This window comes from Cynocephalus volans, chromosome 12, assembly GCF_027409185.1.
Source record: "Cynocephalus volans isolate mCynVol1 chromosome 12, mCynVol1.pri, whole genome shotgun sequence".
NCBI lineage: Eukaryota > Metazoa > Chordata > Mammalia > Dermoptera > Cynocephalidae > Cynocephalus > Cynocephalus volans.
In genome coordinates this window covers 89,668,512-89,688,771 of record NC_084471.1, presented here as the reverse complement: position 1 = coordinate 89,688,771, position 20,260 = coordinate 89,668,512, and the positions used below count along the sequence as shown (strand labels likewise).

The 20,260-nt window shown below is 34.0% G+C and overlaps 1 protein-coding gene across 2 annotated transcripts in view; it reads right to left on the bottom strand.

Annotated features, from left to right (window-relative positions):
- Positions 1 to 20,260, bottom strand: part of SOX5 (SRY-box transcription factor 5) — a 338,183-nt gene that overhangs the window by 204,315 nt on the left and 113,608 nt on the right. For both annotated transcript variants that reach the window (XM_063075388.1, XM_063075389.1), the window contains exon 3: positions 7,213 to 7,299. In XM_063075388.1, coding sequence (XP_062931458.1) covers positions 7,213 to 7,299 — 87 coding nt within the window. The remainder of the gene's footprint in view (positions 1 to 7,212; positions 7,300 to 20,260) is intronic.

Sequence of the window (20,260 nt, the reverse complement as noted above, 5' to 3'; positions counted from 1 at the left end):
TAGCCCTCATCAGAATTACTTAAATTAATTAATAAGAATGATCTCAAATACATTGAAATAATAAGAAAAAATATATGGAAGCAGATATTTTCCCAATCTTGTTTTAGTCTATCCAAATGAAATAGATATATGGCTTGAAATCATATCATCAAAATCAGTGTAAACCACTGGGAACCAAATCAAGGAAAGGTAAAAGTAACTCATTCAAGAAGGGAAAAGCCCTAGAATTTTAAAGCCAAAAGAAAATTAGAGATTATGTTTCTTCCCACAAAAAAGTACCAGAAACTTAATTCTCTCTTCCAAAGCAACAATCATTGCCAGTATTTTCCTTTTGTTTTATTATTTGTGTTTCTTAGACTATCAGAGCTGCAATTTGAATAGAACGGTTATTTTGTTTAATTTCTTTTTAATGGAAATGTTGTTGCTTTCAACTGGTATTCCACTTGAAGCATCTAAAAATCATTCATTGAGTTACCTTTAAAAATTCTGCATGATAAAAGAATTACTACTTGACTATAAGCTCTAGGAGGGCAGGAATCTGTCGCTGTATTTGCTACCATTGCATCTCCAGAGCTAGAACATGCTAAGACAGACAGCAGCATTTGTGGAATAAACTGAAAATATAATGAATACAAACGAACAAGTTATTCTAAATTTACAACTAAAGCTTCTTTCAGCAGCACTCTTATCCAACAATAGGGAAAACACAGACCTCTCATCAAAACGGACGAATGGAAATAGCATTAATCTTGGTCTTCAAAGGAATAAATGCTAGGTTACCCAAATTGCAAACATCTATAAATTGGTTCTTTTCATTAAGAAAGAATATAATCAGACTTTGATAAAATTTAGCTACATATTTTTTACTGAAATATAGATATTCCTCAGAATTTGAAATCCATTAAAATTATATTAGGAATACTATAGTTTATTACATGGCTGAGTATAAATTAATTGATATCTTCTTATACAATGCTAATACTGTAAGTATTCTTACCTTTTTTCTAGATATTTATCATTTCTTTTGAAAAAATTGTGTTGTTTTTCCTTTAATACCCTAAAAGGTGGGTCTTGGCATAGATTTAAGTATGTCTACTACAGAAAGCTTTCAATTTTAAGGGTGACTTCCATGAGAGTGAAATGAAACACTTGACGAATAGCTACAATCTTTACCATTGTTGCTCCATTGCTGGATGTTTTGTTTCTGGGACATTATGAAAGATGTGTGTACCATAATCTCTGTAGTAAAATCAAGGGTCATTTTTGCCACCTTTTTAAAAAGTATGGTTCTCACAGTGGTGCATTGGATTTGCAGAGGGAGAGAACATACCTTGGGATACAAAGTGGAGTTGGGGGGTATAGGTGAAGGGGTGAAAGGCTGGGGATATTTGGGTGGGGGACATAGGGTAAAATTGCAATTTGTGGTAACAGGCACGTTGCCAGTATGGATCTGGCCTTCACATCTTGGGCACAAGGGGTGACAATCAGCTTTGTATCTCATGAATATTCATAACCCAAATAAATAAATAAATAAAAAGTATAACATAAAAATATGTTAATAAAATACAACATATTTTATTACAAACTTTTACTTTTTAATGGAGATTTGTAATTATAGAAACTTTTTCCAAGACTATTCCATCCACTTACATATTGTGCTTAAAATATAAAAATTATTTTTTAAAAAAATCACATTAAATTTGCTGCATTTTTTCCAAGACTATTCCATCCACTTACATATTGTGCTTAAAATATAAAAATTATTTTTTAAAAAAATCACATTAAATTGGCTGCATTTGTAGCAAATTTAGTCAATAATAGTCATCTCACAATACAGCATTTTTCATTTGTCATTCAAATATGTACTGGGTTCTAAACTTTAGGCCAACGGTAAATTAGGTAATTTACAGAAGGAAGACTTTCATTTCACTCCAACAATACAAAACAGTGTTAGTGTGCTAGGGACAAATTTAAACACAGAGTATCTTAGGTGCAAATTAGAGGGGTTCTTCATCTAGGTCTGGTAGGTTTGGACGTGTTTTCAAGCATTAAAAGATTTTAGAGATTACTTAGTCCAATTTTATTGGACAGACTAGCAAGCATCATGTAAAAATCACAGGTTTCGAAGCCAGGCAGAAGTACATTCAAATCTTGACTCTGCCACAACTTAAGCATGTGGTTTTAGATAATCTCTCCAAGTCTCAATTCTTCATATGTAAAATCAGAATAAAATGATGTTGTCACAATAATTTTGTAAGAAAGATGTTCACAGCGTGGCATGCAATAAATAGTAATCTGTGATTGTTTTAAAATGAGCAGATCAGGAAAAAAACCAAAAGACGTAACCTGGCTTATACAAGTCCTTGGAAAAATCAGGGCCTCAGGCCACCAAATTGCTCTGGCTACACCATGCTTCTCTAGTAAATGTTAGTATAAAACAGGAAAAGGTTTTAGGTTATTTGCATTATCCAATGATCTAGATAGTGCTGGCATCCTGAGACGGAATAAGTCACCGGTTTATAGAAAATGTAGTCACTTTTTGCTTTTATAGACATTGCCAAACTTATTTTGAAAACTTATATTCTGTGCGCCAGCAGTCTTTCCTCAGTTCTCATGAAGTAGTTTTTACAAAAAGTGAAAACATTACTCATAAGCAACTACAGAGGAACTATAAAACAAGCTTAGTAGATTAAAAACATTAAACATTTACTTTATTTAGAAGTAAATGACTACATGTTATATACCTTCCTTATGGCTGACTCTCATATTGAACAAGTTCCAGATCCAACAGTTCTCTCAGAAAATAATCAACATTTCCAACCCCTTTATAAAAATGTGCAGACATACGTATTTTAGATTAATGTGCAATGTAATAGTCACAAGGTTACTATTAGCAAACCATATGATTCTTAAATAGTTACTAAATTTTAAAAGAATGGGTTTAAAACAATTTTCAAAGTGATACAAACCCTTACATATTGAAATGCTGAAGTTTTAATGTTTTAAATGTACAAAACTCCAAGGATCCCTTAGTAGATTTTTTACCTGGGATCTGATTTCTATTTCAAGCCTACTTGTTTTCAAATCATCTAATGTTATTTAAAAAGAATTATCTCTTTCAAGCCACACACTGAATGAATCTACATATGTTTTATCACAAAATTTTACATGTCACCTAAGAGATTATCTCTTTTAATCCACATGTTGAGTCTACACAGCGTATATCTAATTCATGAACTCCGAAAGGCTACAGTGTTGCTGAATGGATTATTTCCTTGAATCTATTATTGGCAGTATAGAGGTGTTTGGTGCTTGCCTTTATGGCCCATCTTCTAGAAATAACAAAATTATAGCCTTCATAAAGTGCCGATTTTTTTTTTTAATGTCAAATGCAGTTGGTATTTTCCTTAACACCAGATTCAACACTTTGCAGGCCTAAATCAATACAATGTGACCAGGGTCAGAAGGGTCCACCAGGAAGACCAAGGAGAAACAAACCCGGTCTAAAAAAATTCTTCAAACAAGGCAGGTAGAGAAACTGATCTAGACTTTTGTAAGTCACCTGGCCAGAGAACTGCTCAAACAGTGCCCTGTTTTTATAACCTTACCAAGATAGAAATAATTGAGAGAATTCTGCATGCAGATATTTGTGTTATGATTCTACAAATAAATACTAAGTCAACAAAATACAAATTTTGCAATTACTTTGTTGATGAGCAAATGATCTGTTTAGATTAGTCAAAGCCACCATGGATCCCCCAGATACTGTCCTCAGGTGAAGTGCCAATGCAGTGACCTTCGGTGTAATGGAATTTCATGCTAGCTCAGTGTGTGACACTACTGGATGCCAGCTGGAGAGCAGGCAATGTTTTTCCCTCTTCTCAATAAGTACGAGACTATAAGAGATATTTCTTCACATTTAATACCACCATTACTTAGTGCTTCTTCTATAGAGAAGGGTAAAAGACTCTGTAAACCGGCCAGTTACACTACATGGCTGATTAGAAAAGAAAAAGCCAATAATTCCTTTAAGCAGCTAATAAGTTTATAGCATATATCGACTACTGTTGGCAGAGATTTTAGCCAAACTGTTCTGTTCTGTAAAACTGGATCTAGTCCTTTTTATGTGCTCGTTAGAGGATTGTTTCTAATGTAACTTTAAAACCTAATTACTTCACATTTTCAAAGTACCAGAGCATAAAAATGGTATAAATTCTAACAGGCAAAATAATCTAACATGAGAAATAATTTTATGCTCTTAGAAATGGGTGACCTTTACTAACTCACACTACTTTTTGAAAAATGAAATTGACTTTAAGTGGGTATGACAACTATTTACTGATAGCTAAAGTATCCAAATCAAATGCTACTTATTTCTCCTATTTTGAAAAGTTTATTGTTATTACTTTTAAAATAGTAATAGTAAGAAACAGTTCTCTAAACTTTTCCAACCTGTGATTCTAATATTTATCCAAATGCCCCTGAAAGTAACTTGCTAATAGCAACTTAAAACCAGCACTTAAGAACTGAGCTCAGTCCTCATTTGGCTATAGTCTTAAATATCAAGAAAGGGTACACACACACACACACACACACACACACACACACACTCACACACACACACACACACTCACACACACACACTCTCTCACACACACACACACACACACACACACTCACACACACACATTCACTCACACATTTCCTAGAACTAATTTAATGTTAAATGAAAACTGACCAAGTATATGGAGAAAAGTTTTAACCCACAAGAGGACCTCATAAATACTATAAAGGCTGTAAATATCCTAGAAACATACGTAAAGATCATCTTAGAACATATACAGAGGATCTACTCAAATACATTATTTTAATCTATCATTAATAGATCATCTTATTAGACTCAATAAGTTCATATTTTCAGATGTAAAAAAAAAATTTACACATATCCTTCCTTCCCCCAACCAAAAATACTGTGCGACTACATAAGATTTACACGTTTATTTGCCTCATAAAAAATAGCTGCCGAAACAACTAAGCCATTGTTCTTGTCTAACTTCTTCTGAAGTGGCATGAAAACTACATTCCTGGGCACTACATAATCTTCGTGCCTGACCCCCCAAGAGCCTTTAAGTCAAATTCATTTACCCCCAGAGGGCAAGGCACTATTGTATCCTCCCCACTTTCTAGCCACCTAGGAACAATGGATAGTAATTGCAACTGTCATGGGCAGTCAATAGGAAAAGGAACCCGGTGCTATTTCCCACTTTACTGCCAAACCTGAGCTGAACACCTAATAACCATGCCCCCAACAGAAGAAAGACCTTCAGTTGCTTTTAAACGCATTAGAAAACAGCTTTTTGAACAGAACCAGAGGACAATAACCATACTTGTGCTCTGAATGTGAAGCTTAAAAAACTCAAAATTAAAGACAGGAACTTCTTTTGTGATTGTACTGTAGCTTCCTACACTACCCCCCCAGGCAAGCCTGAAAGGACAGCTGAGCTCTCCTCTAAGCTTATCATCACTGTTGTTGTTGCTTTAAAGTGTGACTTGTGAAGGAAAACCAGGGAGGAAAAAAATGTCTGTTCTCCAACGGAATGAGATGACAAGGTTTGCAACAGGTGGTCTTCTCTGCTCTACTCTCAGCTATCACCGAGGCCGATGGAGAATAAACAACCTGGGAGAATATATCCTAAGCTTCAGGTGCAAATGGGTTAAAATCCATGAAAGCAATATAAAGGACCTGCTGCCTTTGAAAATGAAACTTCTCAGTTCTCCTTAAACTTTGTCTTCAATCTCTTTAAAACACATTAATTCTTGGGCCGAACCCGTGGCGCACTCGGGAGAGGGCGGCACTCCCGCTGCGGGTTCGGATCCTATATAGGAATGGCCGGTGCACTCACTGGCCGAGTGCCGGTCACGAAAACGACAAAAAAAAAACACAACACATTAATTCTTATCCATTTAAATTAGATTTCATTATTTGTAGGTCAGCGCCCATTCATTCTCTCACCACCCATTCACAATTGATCACAGCCTAAGAATGTAACCTACCAAATGATGTGGATGAAAAATGAAATATTCAGTCAGACGCTTTCTGGAAGTTTCCAAATATCCGGATATTAATGTCATATAGGCCAAACATTTGAGACAACTGATGCTTTGCCTTTCTCCAGAATACTCTGAGGACAGCCTTGAGAGAGACAACTGCCTCTCTCATTTGGAGAATATTTGCACAGACACACATATGCAAAAAAGTTATTTATATACATATTTCTACATGTATATTAATACAAATCTGGTGATGTTTTAAATATACATTCACCCTCTACCAAAAATATACACTGTAAAATATAATTAAATATTTTAATATTGATGACTAAGTATCTTGACTTTCTTGAAATTAATCCTACTGTTTGCTTTTTTTTTTTTTTGGCAGCTGGCTGAAAAGCGAATTCGAATCCTTGACCTTCATGTTATCAACACTGTGCTCTAGCTAACTGAACTAACCAGCCAGCATTAATCCTATTTTAGAACTCAGAATCATAAGTGTCCTATTGGCAACAAATAGAAAACCAAAGACTGCCTACACCATTCTCTGAGAAAACTAATTCAAAGGATCATTTGCTTCTATTTTTACATGAGGAGATTAAATCTTCTCCCCTTGTTATTAGAGGAAGTTTTTTAAGATATGAACATTCAGCATCTTGTATAGTCCATATAGAATTTAACTGCTGATTCAACTAAAACTGAAGCAGAAATGTTGCCCTTGTCAGTACAAGACAACCTTGTATTACGCCCTCCCCAGTCATCATTTCTGGTTTTAAATGTAGATTATATACATGCATCCTCCAATATGTAGAATGTATAAAATCATTTTATAAGATGCAGTTTTTAACCATGCTGCAGGTACATTCCTACTTATGAAGTAACTCATTTAAATAGAAAAAAAATGATGAAAACCTAAACCTGTTAAGAATAGAGTGGGGTAATACTGTTAAAAACAACATACCATTTATTCTATAAAGGCACAAAGAGAAAAAATAAGAACGCTGCTGTTACATCCCCTTTCAAGCTAGAAAGAAGAAAGACCAAACACAGAGAATGCATGAAGTGGGAGGGAAGGGAGAGAGTACTTTATTACCATTAACATTCCTAAATATCAACTTCATTTTGGTACATTTTGGATCAAAATAATTACACACATATTACCTTTTATTTCGCCAAAGTTCCCTGATCCCATTGCAAGAAGCTTGTCTTTCCAGTCCTTTGAGAGTAGTTTTTCAATGCTGGGAGTTTCTAAGAAAAAAAAAAAAAAATGCAGGCAAATCAACATGACTATCCTTACAATGGAGCTCATTAAAAAGTCTATCTGCTAAAAATAAGGCCATCCCTATCCTGGCCCCAGTTTATAATGACTTCATCAACAAACTGATAACAGGGAAGGAAAAAAAGAATGTGTTTTGTCACCTGCTGTTTCAAAATCATTAGTTTTTTCCTATTGCAGAACAAAACCATACTAATTCTTTGTGACAATGGGTACATATAAACCTGCAGTTCATTGTTTTTCAATTTGGTGAACAAATTCTTGTTATAATGGATGCTTGTCAATTTCAGGGTGTTAGTGTGCAGTCAAAAAATAATAATGTTGATAAAATGTTGAGTTAAAAAAAAGGCAAAGAATTAGCTCTTAAATCTGTAATGTAATGTAATTATATCCCTCTGTGTGTTTACAATTACATCCACTTTATAATATGTGTTTCACATCGTGTGGTGGTAAGCACACTGTGGCAAGATTTGCCAGTACTGAGAATGTTTAAAAAAAAAAAAAGTTGGTATAAAAGATGCTTTAAAAAGATTGCAAAATCTAGAGAAGTGAGTAATGCCTATGATGGAAACCTATTATTTGCTTATTTCAGATATGTATCACACTCTTAAAATGCTCTGTATTAGGACAGGGCACACACATTTTAGAGAGCAAGGTGATGCTTTAGTCTGGTATTTGTTTCTATATATCCCATGCTTTTTGACCTCGCCTTTTGTGTTGAATTTTAACGTATAAGGAAATATAAATGCTAATAAAACTCCCAAACATTAAACTCAGTTCCAAACAATGTAATTGTATATTCGTGTCAGCATTTAGATGGGTACACAATTACAATGGCTTTCAATCCCACGATTAGCATTGCATTCAGTTAGAAAATGGAGTGTACTAAAAGATAAGTGTCCCAGTATGCTCCATCTAAATAACAATGCCCATACTTATTATCTAGATCTAAGACATACACAGCCATTCTCCACATTGGTGTTTATGTGTATTTGTATTTGTTCAGGCATTTGTTTACCCCCTACTAGGAGCATAAAGGGAGTACATGTTAACTTATCAAAGGGACCGTCTGGCCTAGAGACCGTAAGATTATTAGAAACTGGTTAATTTTCCCCACAGTAAAAGGCATTTTAAAGCGTCTTCATCATTATCTTTAGCTAATGCTATCTACTTTATTTGAGGCTCCCATCCTACAGCCATTAGTTATCCAGAGTCACAAAGCCTGCGTCGAGTTTTCAACAAAGCAGAGGTACAATTTTTCATGGAAAAATTTTAACAACATGGGATACTTCTTCCTCAGATGTCAGAAACTTGTGGAAAATAAAATGGTGAAAAGCTCTGAATGATTATTCTGTTACACACTCTATACATATGGTACAAATATATATACACATACCACAACTACTATGTTCAGATTTAGCTACAGAATGTGTGAAATATATATATTTTTCTTTTTTAACAAAATATATATCTCTGCTTTTCACATTTAAGGAAGAAAAGATCCTGAAAAATTTACTTTTACTTTTAAAAAAATATCCTGTCTATATCATATTGTTTCCAAAATGATAATGGCAATCCTGTGAGTATTAAATCAGAGTAAGTATCTTCATACTGTAATCAATATTCTGTTCATTGAGGCTTTACAAGTAACTTTAAAATACTTCTGCAATGATTTCCAACGTTGCTACATTCCCAGTAAACACTTTGCGAGTGAAATCATTTCTCAAACCTTATCAGACTAGGTCAAACAAACACCACTGTTTCTTTTTTCCAGCACTCTACAAAAATTCTTGAGTAGCATGTAAACAGGGCACAGCCAATATGGTATTTGCAATAGAGTACTGTCAGTCATTAAAAGCTAACAAACCTTTGCAAAGCAGGAATGCAGCAATAGAAATCCATTGTACACTAACAATAGGCCCCTGAACCTCCCGGCACCAAAAGCAGACCATTTTACTTTTAAGGCTATTGTCTGCAAAGTCCATGACAAAGCTTTTCCCCTGCAGCTAGACAAAATATTCACTGTAGTGTTCTCATAAAGAAACAGAAGTCTTCTGTCTAAGTTGCAGAGTTAAAGCAACAGCCGCCAGATTTCTGAAACGTGCAGAACATTCCTGGCCTCTTTATTAAGTAGCATAAAGATATAATAAGGCTTAGCACAAAGTCACTTTTTTCAAGTACCTGACTTTTAGCATACACTACAGAAAAATGAGTAACTTCAAGACCAAGTGATTTGGAAAATGTCAGAAACATATGTATCTAACTCAGGGTTGTTATGTCTGTAGACAAATAGACACTAATACTTACAATTTGCATGAGTATATACTTAAAATTCAGATTCAAATATTTATTGAGCAGCCTATGTGCTAGGAGCTATGCTAAATGTTTTTACCTGTATTTTCTCATTTAATCATAGCAACCAACTGAAGATTTAGATTGTGTTATTACATCTATTTCAAAGGTTAAAAAAAGAAAAGAAGCACAAAGAAAAAAAGGACTTTTCTGAGGTTTCATAAAAGGTAATGGGCAAAATCGAGGTTTGTTCATTTTTGAGGATTTTTTTTTTGATTACCCAAAAAGTATTTTACTGTAGTTTCATAGAACTTGATGCTTTTAGACATTTAGAAACTGTTTAATTGATAACAACAACAGAATGGCTAAGACATAGGATGGGTAACAAAATCAACCCTTGTTAAAATGAATTCATACTTCCTAGAACTTATTCCCACCCCCTCACCTTTCACTTATACTCCTTATGTTATTTTCCTACAACTTCTTCTCAAGTTTAGTGTTGTCTCTTGCCTTCTGTAGTAAGCATTAAATCCATTATATATATATATATATATATATATATATATATATATATATATATATCCTTCCCCAGTCTCTTATCAAATGTGGTGGTTTTTTTAAACTTTATAAAAAGTATTTAGTATGGCATACTTTTGATCATTTTTAGTCTCTACTCATCCATACTTCAAAGATGATGACTATGCTGGCAAAATTGAGGTCTTTGGGGCCGAGCCCGTGGCGCACTTGGTAGAGTGCTGCGCTGGGAGCGCAGCGACGCTCCCGCCGCGGGTTCGGATCCTATATAGGACTGACCGGTGCACTCACTGGCTGAGTGCCGGTCACGACAAAAAAAAAAAAAAAAAGTCGAAGGTATACCTGTTCCCCAATGTTCATCGCAGCACTCTTTACAATAGCCAAGAGTTGGAACCAGCCCAAATGCCCATCATCAGATGAGTGGATACGGAAAATGTGGTACATCTACACAATGGAATACTACTCAGCTATAAAAACGAATGAAATACTGCCATTTGCAACAACATGGATGGACCTCGAGAGAATTATATTAAGTGAAACAAGTCAGGCACAGAAAGAGAAATACCACATGTTCTCACTTATTGGTGGGAGCTAAAAATTAATATATAAATTCACACACACACATACACACATACACACACAAACCGGGGGGGGGGGAAGAAGATATAACAACCACAATTATTTGAAGTTGATACAACAAACAAACAGAAAGGACATGGTTGGGGGGGAGGGGGGGAGGGAGAAGGGAGGGAGGTTTTGGTGATGGGGAGCATTAATCAGCTACAATGTATATCGACAAAATAAAATTAAAAAAAAAAAAAAAATAAAAAAAATAAAAGATGATAGATCAATCCTAAAAAAAAAAAAAAAAAAAAAAAATAAAGGAATGTGCTATCAAACCATGAAAAAAAAAAAAAAAAAAAAAAAAATTGAGGTCTTTGACTAAGTTATTTTTCCCTACAAATTCCCAATTCTCTTACCAAAACCAAAATGATAATGAGAGCTACTGTTTTGAGGGCTAAGTGCTAAGCAGTATACCAGGTCCTTTAAACATGGTATCTCAAACTTCTCCCAATAATCTTCTGATTTAGATATTGGTACATTTGTTTCATCATTTAGGAAATCAAAGCTTAGGGAGACACCATAACTCACCCAATATGGAGTTAAATTTGACCTACTGGATTCTGAAGTCTTTGCTCTTTCCAGAACACACAGTGCTATGTTTTGGATGTGTCTCCCCAAAAGCACGTTGGAAACAATCCCCAATGCAACAGTGTTGAGAGGTGGGGCCTAATGGGAAGTTTAGGTCATGAGGGCTCTACCCCGATGATTGAATTAATGCCAATTATAAAAAGGCTTCAGGCTGTGAGTTTGATCTCTTTCTTGCACGTGCTCTTCCATTTTCCTCCATGGGATGACACAGAAAGAAAACCCTCACCAGATGCCTGCACTGATATTAAACTTACCAGCCTCCAGACTGTGAGAAACAAATTTCTTTGCTTTATAAATTACCCAGTCTTTGGTATTCTGTGATAGCAACACAAGATGGACTAAGACACACACATTCCCTCCCTTCATCTACAAAACAATCCTGGATAGTAGGAAAAACTATTGTTATTAACTCCATTGGATAGATGAAGTAAAAACTTATAAGATAAATTGACTTTTCTAGGGAAACACATGTGTATGAGCAGCAACTGTGGGATTAAAAGGCAAGATTTTTTTATGGTTCTCATTATCCTCAGAATGTCGTCCAACTATATGACCTTGCACTTTAGGATTCTAGACAATTTAATGAAAATCTATGACAATATAGCAGAGACATATGATGAAATGGCTCATTTTACTGAGAGAGTGAAAGGAATATTGTGCAATAAGTCAAACACCCTGGGTTCTCAACAGGACATTGACACTGACTAGCTGGGGTGGTGGTCGGATAGGGGAGGTGAACATCACTTTACTTCCTTCACCTCTCTATCTGCCAAAAACTTTCAAAATGGAACATAATGCTTCTGTAAAACAAAGAGCTTCAAGTAAATCCAGATCTAGTGTTCTACCAACTGGTACAATTTCAATTTATTTCCATTGGTAGTTCTTGAAGATTTCAAGAAGTGATCTCACAATAACGAGCACAATGAATGAATATGTAGCAATGATCAAATTTCTCTGAAAATAGTAAATACCCCATAGGAAATTCATGATTAGAAATGTAAAAGATCAAATGGCAAAATCTCAGTATTTACAGTGTACCTGTTCTTTAATGAAGGAACATGCATAAAATGAAATTTGATACAATTATGTAAGTGCTGCTTCACTGCTTATGGAGTAGAAGAGATAGCAGTTATCTATTAAATATTTAATTTTCTAAAATAAGAAATTTTTAAAACACACATAGAATTATATCTTGTACTATGAATATGGTACATTATGTGTATAGCTATTTGGAAATGTTCAAATTCTGAATTAACTATACATCAAGTCAAGATGTATCTTGTTATTAATTTAAACACTTTTAAAGATTCTGTATTCTGAAACTTCATACTCCCAAGCACTGGTGTATCCTTTCAAAATAGCAACAGGACTCCCTATATTAAAATAGGTGTGAGAGTTAATAATTATTTGCATAGCATTTCAGCTTACATAATGCTATTAGATACAACAATTTTGTCAGTGGTATATATAGTTATTATATCCATTTTGCAATGAGGAAATAAAGGCTCAGAAAGATGCTTTGCCCAATGTCACCTAGTCACAAAGTAGAACAGATGAAATATAAAACAGGTCCTCTTATTCAAGGATCTGTCTCTTTAGGGGAAAGGCAAATGCATATATTTTAAAAGTGAAAATAACATAAATGTTAAGAAATAAGCTATAAGATAAATTAAAGAGAAACGAAAGTTATCCTTCCTCAGTCAGCACGTTGACATTGAGATAAGTCTAACTGGATTACTGTTGTTTCCTTCTGCCATTAGGACCCTTTTGACATATTTGCTTGCTTTTCCCTTCTCACTCTTGCCTCTTTTGCTCACATATGCTTCTTCACATCAATGCCTATGGCAATCTCCACCAGTGAATGGCCCCCCCAACTGTGCCAGCCATTGTTACAACAGCATCCTGCCTCTTTAGGGCCTGTTCATTCCCTATAACTCTCACTCCTTTTTCCCTTCAGTGCCAAACACTCTTAAGACTGACTCCCTCATCTGGAACAATGAGACCTAGAGACTCATGCCAACATATTGTAATTCTCCAACAAGCTGCCAGTGCCAAGAATTAAACCACATTCGCTCCAGTGCAGTAGCTTTACACACAAGCTCAGGTTTTTGCTTTGTGTTTATGTAGGGTTTTTTTTTTTTTTTTTTTTTTTTTTTTAATCTCTCTTCAGCTGCTGTGGCAGAGCACATTGAAAAATCAAACAAGCAAAAAAAAAAAAAAAATCATATGTATAATATTTGACTTTTTAAAAAAAATCCCAGGAGTTGGGTCATACCAAATCTACCACTGTTTTTATACTTTAATTTTGTAGCTTAAACTAAGCTGTGTTATTCTTGATATGTGATAGTGTATACATTTAGAAATGGGAGTCATCTTTTGGAGGAACAATAATGTAGCTAGATTTCAAAATATACCAATATCTGTTTCAAAGTCAAGAAGTAAAAGCATGTATAGAGTATTCCTGCCATAGAATCAGAATTTTAGAGCTGGGATTATCTTTATATATAATTTAGATGAGCATTTCATAAAAGTAATTTACAAAAACATATATCAGACATAAATGGAACATAAATGATTTGGCTACTTAAAACTAAAACAAAACAAGCATTCCATTGTTGCTTAAATCTAATTAATACTAAACAAATTTGGATTTCTTTCCTATAAGATTTACTCCTTTTTATGTGCTAACAGATTGCTAATCGTTTAGTGAGTTATGGATTATACAGTATTCTTTAAATATTTCACCAAAGAAATTAGTGTTGGGAGTTGGGAGATGACTATTTTGCTCAATACAATTTTGGTAATAACTGGGGTAGACCAAACTCTTCATTTCACAGACTGGAAAATTATAAATAAGTGACCTTAAATAACTTGCCTAAGATCACAGATGTTTGTGTGTGTATATATTTTTTTTCTTTTTGGTAACTGGCCAGTAGAGGATCCGAATCCTTTACCTTGGTGTTATCAACACTAGGCTCTACCTAACTGAGCAAACTGACCAGCCACAACAAATCTAATTAAAGATAAAGGCAAGACTTGAAGCCTAATTCCAATTTCACTATTCTCTTCAACATACCACATACTATATCACAAGTTCTTTTAATAAAGAACCAAACTTTTGAAAAATGAAATTTTAGTCTTGTTTTATTCACCTCATCCAGTTTTAGTTAATAATAATAATATGATAGGACATGCTGGTGGCTAATCTCTGTTAGAATTAGGTACTATTAACTCACTAGTCTCATTAGAATTAGGTACTGTTAACTCAATATTGTACTCTTGGAAGCTTTCATCTGATAGCCCCATGAAACTGAAGGAAAAATACAGGTTACAGCACTCGGCCAGACATATTCTTCTTCAAAAAGAATTACAAATCAATATGTTGCTATTTAATTATTCAATTACTGATAAGATTATTTTTGCGGGGAAGATTGGGCTAAATCCGGAAATCATATATAAGTTAAAGTTCAATTCATATTGACAATTGCTGTATGTCTAGACAACATTTGGGGGCAAATATTAAACAATTCAGTGTAAGTAATAAAGACTTTTACATATATGGAAAGTTCTCTGTACACTAAAGACCAGAAGGCCCTGTAACAGTCCCCTTAGCCAATCACTACAGCTAGTCTGCAACTGGAAATGTCAAATTCTTCTAGGAAATGTTAAAAAATAACACATACTACAACACACAATAGAAGCACATCAAAAATTCCAAAGCGTTAAGATTTCAATAAGACTTATTTTTATATGTAATTATCCTGAAGTGAATTAAGTTCTGGAAATACTTTACTTTTAGTATTGCCAAAATACTTGTTTGTTTCCACTTGAAAGTTAATAGGAGCTTGTTAACAGGGAAAATAAAAGTCTTTGGCTGACTTGAGTTTTGAAATTTTTAATGTTCAACCACAGTTTTTGGAATATGCAATACCTAAATCATTAGTCACAGGCTTAAATTTTCTTGTTACAACAGCTAAAACTATTAACATACCTGCTCAATTATATCCAATACATATCACATTTTGGAAGAATATTTCTTCATTACATGATTAAATATGCCATAATCACTATGTAATGATTGCTACATATCAATAACTTTGGGTTTACTCCTCACAAGACAGCTCTATATTTCTACATAAAAATATCTTTTAAAAATTTCACTTAATTTGTGACTGATGGAATAAATGATTGTTTCATCCACTCCACTCAAAAAAGTAACTACATTTTCTTGTGTAGACCACAACTCTTCATTTTGTTCTTATTTCAAGTATTAAATCCCTCCCTCCCAAATCATAATTTATTTAAGGGCAGCATTTCAACAAGTAATTGCAAAGAGTAATTCTCATGTACAAAATCTACTTTATGTTTTACTCCTAAATACATTTTAAAAAGTAATTTAATATCATACAACCTAACTCCATTGCTTACTAGTTTTGTGATCTTTGGCAAATAATTTAACTTCTCCATGCTTCAATTTACTCAGCTGTAAAAGAGAATAACGACTGCATTTATTTCATATGGTTGTTGTCAGAATTAAATGAGATAATTTATGTAAAGCACTTCTTAGAAGAGTTCTGGGCACATAACAACAGCTGAAAATGTTGACTAACATTGCAACTCCAACTTAGTATACAACCATAGAGAACTACTGCAAAAACCAAATAAAATATACATACACATGTCTTACCTTGCCTGTCATTAAAACTACCAGAAGTCAAAAGTTTCGTCAAAGGGTAAACATTCTACCTGTACCTGTTTTTATGATAATGACCCACTACCCTTTGTTTCCTTGGTTATCCATCCATCCTATTACATCTTCAGTTGGATCATGTCAATAAACATGAAAAAGGGAGTGTGAAGGACAGGGACAGTGTCATTTCCGTTAGGTTAATGTATGAGATATCCCCAAACAGCACACACACACACAAATACTCAACTAATCTTTGCTTGATTTTTTTTTGGGGGGGGGGACAATTGTCTTTCTAACTTTCCAAAGGTTTTATTAGGTCCTCAGAAATATCTAGAGCTTTCAAGTCAGTGCTGCTGACAAATGAAAGGGAACAACAAATAGCTTTGTAGTGCTCTTTTCTCAGGGTCACTCAACCAATGGTTATTATTTTTATTTATTAGCACTGTAGTCCTGTCCTCTATCATGGCTAACTCACCCCAACCCCCCTGACAGCAAAAGCACTTTAACTTTTAATAAAAATGGGAGAGTGCAGCACTCTTGTGTAAGGCTCTTTCAGTGAAGTGCACAGCTAATGAATATTGTCCATTTGGATCCGAATAATTTATGATGTCAGCAAAGTGTGGGTGGGGAGATGTGAATCAAGCTCCAGCTACCAGCTACAACGGGAGAGGTAAAAGTGGAGAGCAGGAGGAAGCAAAAGTGTTACTAAGAAAAGAGAGGGAGAATAGAAAAGCAAAAGCAACTTGATAGAAAACTGGAAGGAAAGATATTTTTGATGCAACCATAATAGTCAAGTTACGAAAATTAAAATATTTCTTAAAAAAGACTTCCATGCCATTTTTATCATTTCATCCATCAAATAACCAACTTTTTTAGAGACCAATTGTAATAAATCTGTTATTTTCCATATATTTCATTTGAAATCTTATTTTCTTAACTGTTTATATGTGAAATAGAATAAGAAAAAAAAAAAGAAAATATACCTTAGGAACTAAATTATAGCATGGGGTATATGAGATTCAGACATATTTAAAACGAAGTCTTAATTTCACAAGACAAATTTATAAACAAACTGAGGAAAAGCTGAAGACAGCTTAAACATATCACAGTTTAGTAAAGATGAGAATGCACAGTTCTAAGTAAATCATATACTAATGTATGCCTTTGATATATTTAAGTAAAGAATTACCTAAATATGTATTTGAATTATAAATGAAGCAACTGTTTTACTATAACGAGTGTATTCACATAGTCATTAATTTCATTGGACATCTAGGCTATTCTGAAAATGAAAATTAATGATCGTATTTGTAGAATTTTATTGTTGCTCAAAATTGTGAAAGTGGGTGGCAGAGAAGATAAAGGAGATACAAAAAGCATAGAAACAGAAAACCACTTAACATACATCAGAATAAGAATTCCAATACTTTAAAAATTTGACAGAATGTTTTACCACTGGAAGTGAGAATTAAAGCACATACAGCCTGATGCTAAACCACTACACATCCTGAATCTTCTCTATCACAACATATGTGAAAAAAAATCACAATCTCAGCCTGCCAGATGCCTGAAAAGATATGAACAATGAAAACTGACGTGATTCATATGATAAATCAGAGATCGTGATATGCAGGTAGCTGAAGAGTTGAGCTGAAAAGCTAGTTATAATTCAAATTATATTTTTATGTTCTAATACATGCCATCAACCTTAAAAGTTAAAAATAAAATCCTCTGATTTGCTTAAAATCATATATCAAAATTTGCACATAGCCTTCTCAACCAAAGTAGTCCATCTGCCTTAACAACTTGTTATATTTGGTCTCTTATAACCTTTCATGAATTCTGGATTGTGTCATTTTAAGGGTAATTTTAAATGAGAAAATACAATAGTTTTATTTGCAAAATGGCATTTAATGTTCACCAACTGGGACGCAATCTAATCAGCAATGAAACCCACAGTCATGTTAGCTATGATATGTTGTGATCCCCCAAAATGCAGAAGAGTAAAAATACATTTGAAAGGATAATTAAGGCGGTTGGGGGAGAAAGAGAAAGAATGCTGTTGAATTTTCCTTCTTTCTCCTACACTTAGATAGATAAATAAAAATGATGGATCAAGATGTAGATCTATAGAAATACATCACCTAAATATTTCTCATTCACATGCACACATATATTTAATATAATTAATATATATTTATGTATAATTTGAACTCAATCTCTCATTACAAATGTATCTGAGGGAATAAAGTGGGGTGGGGGGAGAGGAGGGCTCAAAGGGTGTTCGCCCTACTGTGATATGTACTCCATGCTTTCCTAAGGAATCACTGATTTGAAGGACTGGAAAATAAAAAAAAAAAGGTAGAAAAAGCTTGTTTAAAACAGTCTAGGGATTTTGGTGAAATACAATGAAATACCAGCAGTTAAAAAATTAAGGTATACATCAGTATTTCATATCAAAAGGATGGATGAATCCAATAAAATAAGAGATCGCTCAATCTTCTGACCTGCGGAATCAGAGAGCAAGCTTTTAAAAACTTGGGAATGGTCTTTTTTAAAGCCATGAAGGTCGGTCTTCCACATGTCAGAAACTCAGAGGTGTTTATACCTGCAGAAATTTTCTCTGAGGAATATGAAACCCCCCACCAACCTGCTATTGCAGTTTTCACAAAAAGCTGTAAGGTATGCTTCAGCCCAACAAGGTCTCTGTTACAGGACATTAGATCTCCCACCCAAAGTGAACACTGGGACGGATATGAAGGTTTCAAAAAGACGTCACTGCCCTCAACTAATTGGAAACATTTTCATAATTCTTCTAGGAAGGAGATTCAGACAAAACATTGCTATTAATTAGGATAAATTAGAAACATACACTTGAATCATTTTCACAAATTAAAGTTTTCCAGTAACAGGAGTTGAAAACTTCAGTTAAATTATATGCATTCCAAATAAGTAATTCCAAGTGTGGGAGCTGCGCATACTCTAACTCACAGGAGGCAAATATTTTCACGTAAGAAATTTGGTGAACTGAACATGTAAGTCACCGCTATAAATTTTTAATCATCAAAACTGATCTTTATTACTTGACAGGAATCAACATTGAAAGGTGTGTTATCTACTTAAAATAGATATTTATGAGACTAAAAATAAAAGAAACTGCTCCATTTCTAGAAAAAGAAAGGAAAAACATGGCAGCAACCAAATAACAAAAGATAAATTACTTTGTATAATGAGAGGATTAAATTCTTTACAAGAATATTTCCCAAATATATAAATTACATTAAAGTAGATACATAATCTAACAGGTTTTCCCATTATACAGTAGGTGTCAATTGATTATTTTAGTCCGCAATTCTAGATGTAAAGCTTGGGTTATTTATTTTTCGCTCTTTTTTTCTCAGCAAATTGTTCAGCTTATAGCGAAACATCCTCAGAAATTATAAAGCATCAAAGCCAAATCTCAAAACATGTGAAGAGTTCCGTGCCAAACAAAGCTGTATAAAAACTAAAACCAGCACCTTTCAAAAATACTTGATTTGAGTTTAATTGAAACTCTTGTTTTCGTACATATTTCAACCTTTCTGTTGTTGTTGTGACACATAATGTGCCTAAGAAATAATGATCAGTGAGGTTTCACAGCATGGAGGGGAAAGAAATAAGAGGGAAAAAAGTTTATTCCACACTATTTGAATTACATTTAGGTGGTTCTCTATGGGGCTACTACCAAATCCTTTAAGCCCACCAGCCTCTTACCTACATTAAATTAATGAGGCATCTCAAGCATTCATTCTTTACCAGCAGCTCTAGGCTCTCCAGTTGGACACTTAAAATTTACTAAATTACAAACAGTGACCTAAGGGAGACATCTGTTTGTTATATACAATATTGTATTATAAAATAAACTAGAAAAATATTTGGGAGATTAAGATGATAAGATATACATTGAATTATATTTTCTGGGGTTAATAGGGGCCGGTCTACAACTCTGTGATCTTTTCTTTACCAATACAAATTCCTATTTTCCCATCAGGAAGTTAAGGCCTCTGAAGATCAACATTATGAAATACAATACCTGTGAACAATCTAATACTAAGAGGTCTCTATGACACTATGATACTCATACCTCCATACAATACTTTTATTAAGTCTAAATACATTAAGCTTGATTATAATCGATTTTTTATAATACCACCTTCTTACTAATG